The sequence below is a fragment of the Drosophila nasuta genome, chromosome 2R (genome assembly GCF_023558535.2).
Source record: "Drosophila nasuta strain 15112-1781.00 chromosome 2R, ASM2355853v1, whole genome shotgun sequence".
Classification (NCBI taxonomy): domain Eukaryota; kingdom Metazoa; phylum Arthropoda; class Insecta; order Diptera; family Drosophilidae; genus Drosophila; species Drosophila nasuta.
In genome coordinates, this window is record NC_083456.1 from 1629993 (window position 1) to 1637058 (window position 7066).

Below are 7066 nucleotides of genomic sequence, written 5' to 3' on the forward strand. Positions count from 1 at the left end.
ATACTGCAGGTATTTTTACGGCAAATTGCGTCGTATCAACGCTGTTCGCTGTGAATGCTTGACGTGTTTTTTTGCTAGAAAAATATAGTTTATGTTTTAACGTTAATCTAATTTGTAATTAATTGTAAGATGTAAAAAAATATGTGTTTTTTTTTTTTAATTGTTTTGTATATATATTTGGCATGTGAAATCAATTGAACTTTTAAAGACATTAAAATTATTTGTCGGTTGTGAATTATCAAGATGTTTTTCTAACGTCCTTAATACAATATTAAAATGTAACTGTTTTCTAATCTAATTTTATTTGAAAATGATTAAAACTCTTGTTTTTTTTACATTTTGGGGGTACTTATACAAAAAAAATGAATAATTCGGTTTAAGTGTAGATGTTGATTTTAAGAATTTTAACGTAAAAATACACATTTTTAATTCGAGTTGACAATTATTATTTTTTTAAATAAAGTTAATTTGCAATAATTTACAAATCTGGTAAAATGGGTGGGCAAGTGCAAACCAAATGCTTATCGCCATACGCATCATCAATTCTACCAACAGTGGGCCAAATTTTAGCATCAGGTTTCACAAATAACTGTGGATTGATTAGAGAGAAACATTATTTCGACCTATATATGTTTATGTTTATCAGGCAATGCTTACAGCTGGAAAGGCAGCTTGTTCCCGAGTATAGGGACGGTTCCATGTATCTGAAATGACTTGAGCCTGCGTGTGAGGCGCCATTTTGAGTGGATTAACCTTCTTATCGATGCGACCCTCTTCAATCTCAGCAATCTCTTCTCGGATGGATATCATTGCATCACAGAACCTATCCAACTCCTCTTTGTCCTCCGATTCAGTCGGCTCAATCATCAGAGTACCTGCCACGGGCCAGGACATTGTTGGGGCGTGAAACCCGTAGTCCATAAGGCGCTTAGCCACATCAACGGCCTCAATGTTCGCTGATTTCTTAAAATCTCGTATGTCGAGGATAAACTCGTGTGCCACCAGTTGTGAGTTGGGTGCTTTGTAAAGTGTTTTGTAGTGATGCTCGAGGCGCTTCGACATATAGTTGGCATTGAGAATGGCAACCTGTGTGGCTCGCTTCAATCCACGACTTCCCATCAATCTAATGTAGGACCAGGAAATCGGTAAAATTGCCGAGCTTCCAAATGGTGCAGAGGAGACAGCACCAAAACTATGCTCTTCATTGTCGAGCGGACTAACCACAGGATGACCCGGCAAATATGGCGCCAGATGCGCTTTGACTCCGATGGGGCCCATGCCGGGGCCGCCGCCGCCATGTGGAATGCAGAAAGTCTTATGTAGATTCAGATGTGACACATCGCTGCCGTAGTCACCTGGTCGGCACAGACCCACTTGAGCATTCATATTAGCACCGTCTAAATAGACCTGACCACCATGAGCATGGACCAACGCGCAGATGTCCGCAACGGTCTCTTCGAACACGCCCATGGTGGATGGGTACGTAATCATCAAACACGATAATTCGTTAGAGTGCTCCGCTACCTTTTCTCGCAAATGCGCCATGTCAATGGAGCCATTTGTAAGAATGCGTATGGGTTCCACCTGTTACAAGAAGAATGAAAGTGATTCTTCAAATATTAAACTTAAGAACTTACCTTCATGCCGGCCATTTGAGCAGATGCTGGATTTGTGCCGTGCGCAGAAATTGGGATTAGGCAAATGTTGCGATGGCCTTCATTGCGGTGTTCATGATACCTCCGAATAGCGCGCAGTCCAGCGTACTCGCCTTGTGCACCGGAGTTAGGTTGGAATGAGATTCTATCATAGCCGGTGATTTCGCATAAATCACGCTCCAGCTCATGAAACATTTGATGAAAGCCCTGTGCCTGCTCCACGGGAGCAAAGGGATGAATGTCCGTAAAGTGTCGAAATGAGCATGGCATCATTTCAGTTGTTGAGTTAAGTTTCATGGTACAAGAGCCGAGGGGAATCATAGAGTGCACTAGCGAAATATCCTTATTCTCCAGCTTCTTCATGTAACGCACCATCCGGGATTCGCTGTAATGCAAATTTGGAGTTTCAAACAGTCAAATGTTGACGTTTTGGTTCAGTTCGAAAGCATAATATCATTTGCTTATTAAACAATTCGTTATTCGCATCAACACAGGTTTCAAAAAAATTAAGAAAGCTACAGTTGAGTGTGTGAATAAAATCAAAACAGAACGGTATTATCGTTAAAATATATATATGTATTACAGCACTAAAAATGTGGGATAGAGTACAAAATACTCAAGAGTGTCAACCAAAGAAATTAAGGGCCAACAGAAACAGCCGTTCTTGAAATATAAAGTTATTTCTCGAATAACTTCTAAAATTCTGATGCAAAATTTTCAGGAATATTAAATATAATAAAAATATAAATGTACCAAAAATGTTGAAGTTAATTTACGCTTGCAAACGAAAAAATTGTAGATCTTTCACATTCTGTGAAATCTAGGTGTTCATTCGAATAGGCTAGACTAATAGACTGAGACGGTAATTTTTATACCCGCTACCCATAGAAGGAGGCATCTCTGACCCTATTAGGTATACATATTAGGGCGGGTCAATTTTTTTTCGCAAAAATCGTCCCCCATAATCGGAATCTACGAAGAATTCTAAGAAAATTTCACCATGAAACCATGTGTCTAAAATGAATTCCTAGTCCGCGCCGTGAAGCTTAAAGATTGCACTATGAGGTACATAAGGTATTTCGAGGTATTTAAGACATTTTAATGTATTTAAAAAAAAAATACGCATTTTCCAATTATGTTGGAGTCAATTCTGATTCATTTTTTTACAACAAATTTTATAATTTTTTTTTTAAATTTATTTAACTTATAATTTTTTTTTTTAATTCAACAAAAAAAACCAACTAGCCATGTACTGAGCCTCATATAAGAAAGTAGGAGCAATGCGTCTGTAACTTTTTAACGAAGTAAGATATCGGTCTGAAAATTGAAATATGTATTCAAAGGCATTTTAAGCAACTAAATAAAAGTGGGCGTGGCATGATAAAAGGCGGAATTTTATTTAATTTTTTATTATAAAGTTTATTTGCTTTCCAACAAGTAGGTAATTTTTGCATTTTGTTGACTTGGAATATAATGTCATCTTATTAGAATCTCAAGTCTTTCTTTGACTCGATTTGAGGAACTTTGGAACGACTTTCTAAAGTCAATGACATAACAGCATCTCGATTCTGTGGCACAACTCGTCGTGTGACATGTGTTAACAACTGCACACATCGTTCGGTGCCCTGAATGTGCGATGGAATTGCTGGATCTGGCAGTGGTATTTCATCAGAATTTATGTATTCCAGCAAGTGATCGTGTGGGATGTTTGCAGTAAATGGAGGTTCAAATAAGATGTGGTCATTATCCAAGTCAACTAAATGCATATAATCGGTGCAATCGAAATTAATGCGATTCTTTTTATAAGATCTAAGTTTAGTTGGGTCATATAATTTCTCGCGATAATACAAAATTTTATTAATTGCACTTTCGCGAACTGTTTTTCTTTCATCGAAAAGCATTGTTAACAAAATATTTTCTGTATGGGCGAAGAATGCATTGTTTTGGATTGCTTTGTTTACAATTTCTCTTAGATTTTGTGGTAAAAATTGCGTTGATTGAATAAAATTAAATAAAAGTTTACTGCCATATACCACCGAATTAAAATATTTGACATTAAAATAGATCGGTATATAAACTTTCATAATGACAAGTTTTACCGTAAAATTAATTATCATTTAAATAAACTGTTATAAGAGAAACGCAAAAAAGCTTCGCGAAAGCTTTAATATTATTATATTTCTAAAGCTTATCTTTAGAAAGCTTTTTAATGTAATAATATATTTCTTTGCAAGCAAATAAAATAAAATTCCGCCTTTTATCATGCCACGCCCACTTTTATTTAGTTGCTTAAAATGCCTTTGAATATATATTTCAATTTTCAGACCGATATCTTACTTCGTTAAAAAGTTACAGACGCATTGCTCCTACTTTCTTATATGAGGCTCAGTACATGGCTAGTTGGTTTTTTTTGTTGAATTAAAAAAAAAATTATAAGTTAAATAAATTTAAAAAAAAAATTATAAAATTTGTTGTAAAAAAATGAATCAGAATTGACTCCAACATAATTGGAAAATGCGTATTTTTTTTTTAAATACATTAAAATGTCTTAAATACCTCGAAATACCTTATGTACCTCATAGTGCAATCTTTAAGCTTCACGGCGCGGACTAGGAATTCATTTTAGACACATGGTTTCATGGTGAAATTTTCTTAGAATTCTTCGTAGATTCCGATTATGGGGGACGATTTTCACGATTTTTTGGACAGGAACAAATTGACCCGCCCTAATACATATTCTTGATCAGCATCAATAGATACTTTTGTATGGGCAAAAACGCCTACTTACTAGGGGTCTGAGTTGCTTTGGCCGACAATCTGGTATATTGTGCTGTCTATGGTATTTTTCAAATGTGGAACTATATCGATATACCAAATATACCATTTGGTATATTTGTAGTATTCTTGTAGTATTTTCGGTATTTTTGAAAATAATACTGCAATATTTTGTTATTATTCAAAATGGTTAGCGGGTATCTCATAGTCGAGCTTTCTTACTTTTTACTACTTTATGGGATCTTGGAAGGGTTCTTCTGTCTGGCACAATGAGGTATTTTTTCTAATTTTAAAGAATAAATACAATTAAATTATTCCGTACAGTAAAACAGTACAACTTTTTGAAATCGATAACTGCATGGAAATTTTAAACAACCTGACAAATATGTTTACCATATTTTTAAACGAATTAAGATTCCTTTACGAGATCTCGGCCTCAGAAAGAAGCATTGTTTGGTCGAATAAACTCCATATTACCGTTTTCACCGTTGGGAAGACCGTTTTATGTTCCGTAAATTAGTCTAAACATAGGTCAGATTAAAGTATTTTATAAAATTCTGGTTACCTGTGATAGCTATTGAAGATCGGATGCTGCAGGAATGGTGAAGTACGCAGGAATTTGGAATTCTCAATGGATTGCTTGAGCACATCCTTGCTTGCCAGTAGCTTCTCTACAGTTGTCTCTGTCCTGAAAGTCCACAATAAATCATTGACATCGGATACGCTGACCGTTTCATCGAGAGCCACTCCCACAGTGCCGTCGGGAAAATAACGTAAATTAATACGTTTGTGCTCAGTGCGCTCTTTTAGGTCCTCAAGTGTTAGACTCGGCGATAGTTTGATATGCAACGTGTCAAAAAAGTTGTTATTTAACACCTCGTGCTCAGATGCCAACAATCCCGTTTGCAGGGTCAGAGCGAAATGATGAATGCGATTAGCAATTGCCTTGAGACCCTCCGGGCCGTGATAAATCGCATACATGGCCGACATATTGGCCAACAGCGCTTGGGCGGTGCAGATATTGCTGGTCGCTTTGTCGCGGCGAATGTGCTGCTCTCGTGTCTGAAGTGCCAACCGATAGGCATCATTGCCGTCCATATCACGAGTGACGCCAATCATACGACCTGGCATCAGACGCACCAGGTTTTGCTTGCATGCGAAGAAGCCGGCGTGTGGACCGCCATAGCCCAGGGGGACGCCCAGGCGCTGAGAAGTGCCGATTGCAATATCAGCACCGAACTCCGCCGGTGGCCTGAGCAGAGTGAGCGCCAGTAAATCAGTTGCCACAACAACCAAAGTCTGTGACATTTAACAAATACATTTAATTAATTGCATTTTGCGATTACTTTAATTGTTGGTTACTTACACCATTTTTGCGTGCAATTGCTGCAATGTCCTCAAAGTCCTTGACGTCTCCGTGCGTATCTGGATACTGCAAAAGGATGCCGGCCAGCTCACGACTGGGCAAGTCCGCTTGCTCAATGGGTCCCACTATAATTTCCAGTTCGAGCGCTTCAGCACGTGTCTGGACCACCGATAAAGTCTGTGGATGGACCTTGTTGGACAAGTAGAGCTTCTTTCGCTTGTTTTGCCGCGTGGCCAGGCACATGGCCTCTGCAGCAGCCGTGCCTTCATCCAGCAGCGAGGCATTAGCCACGTCCAGACCAGTCAGTTCGGAGACAAGTGTTTGATAGTTGAGTAGTGATTCGAGACGGCCTTGGGCAATTTCTGGCTGATATGGTGTATACTGTGTGGTCCAACCGGGATTCTCAAATATGTTGCGGACAATTGTATGGGGCACATGACAGTTGTGGTAGCCCATACCGATGTAAGAGCGCCACAGTTGATTCTTCAGCGAAATATCGCGTATGCGACGTATCAGTTCATGTTCATCTAAAGGAGGTAAACGGAAAGGAAAATTATATTTTGAGCTAAGCCACAATAACAACATCAACGATAGCGCAGACGAAAACAGCAGAGAATGTATCAACCTGATGAGAGATAAGAGTGAGACGACGGACCTTCTGAACTAGGTTCATCCCATTATCAGTTATCGCTCCAGGGGGTCGCTTCTAGTCTGTCGTTGACTATTTTTGAAATTGCTTCGCTTGTGCTGCTATGTATATTATTACTCAACTTACTCAATGGCTTTTCCAGGCTTAAGTCCCGCTTCAGCTGAATGCCCTGGGGTACGGCTTTCTCGGTTAGCTCCGCCAAAGACTTGAAAATATATTACAATACATAACACAATACCAAATGGTGTTTATTCAGTTTGTCCTACCTTGAAGCCAAGGGTATCCAGCATGGCGACAACATCCGTTTTACGTGGACCAATGTGACGACTAGGGGAAATCGGACTTTGTCGGAAATAGCACATTCTCCACAGACGGTGTGGCCAGACACCTCTTATTCATTCGGAGCATTAAGCTGCAGTTGCGTTTTGTCAGTAGGCGTTGCATTGTGTAGATTGTAGAGGCAAATCAATTGCAAGAAAGGTTGAAGTATTCAGCAGCCAAGCAGCTCTCTCTTGATACGTCTGCTCCAGATGGGCTCTAGGCAAGAACTGTCATAGCACTGCTGGCTCTGATGCTGGAAGAGCAGAGCTTGGGATTATCAGCATAGATGCTGTTTAATTC

General features: G+C 39.0%; 1 protein-coding gene across 1 annotated transcript; it reads right to left on the reverse strand.

The window, feature by feature from the left end:
- Positions 1-296: 296 nt before the first annotated feature.
- Positions 297-6998, reverse strand: LOC132785398 (glycine dehydrogenase (decarboxylating), mitochondrial). Its single transcript, XM_060791484.1, is given in 8 exon segments — positions 297-589; positions 658-1584; positions 1638-2040; positions 4996-5729; positions 5797-6323; positions 6572-6650; positions 6712-6777; positions 6779-6998. Coding segments are annotated over 8 exon segments (2958 nt in total). The 5' UTR covers positions 6890-6998; the 3' UTR covers positions 297-478.
- Positions 6999-7066: the final 68 nt, after the last annotated feature.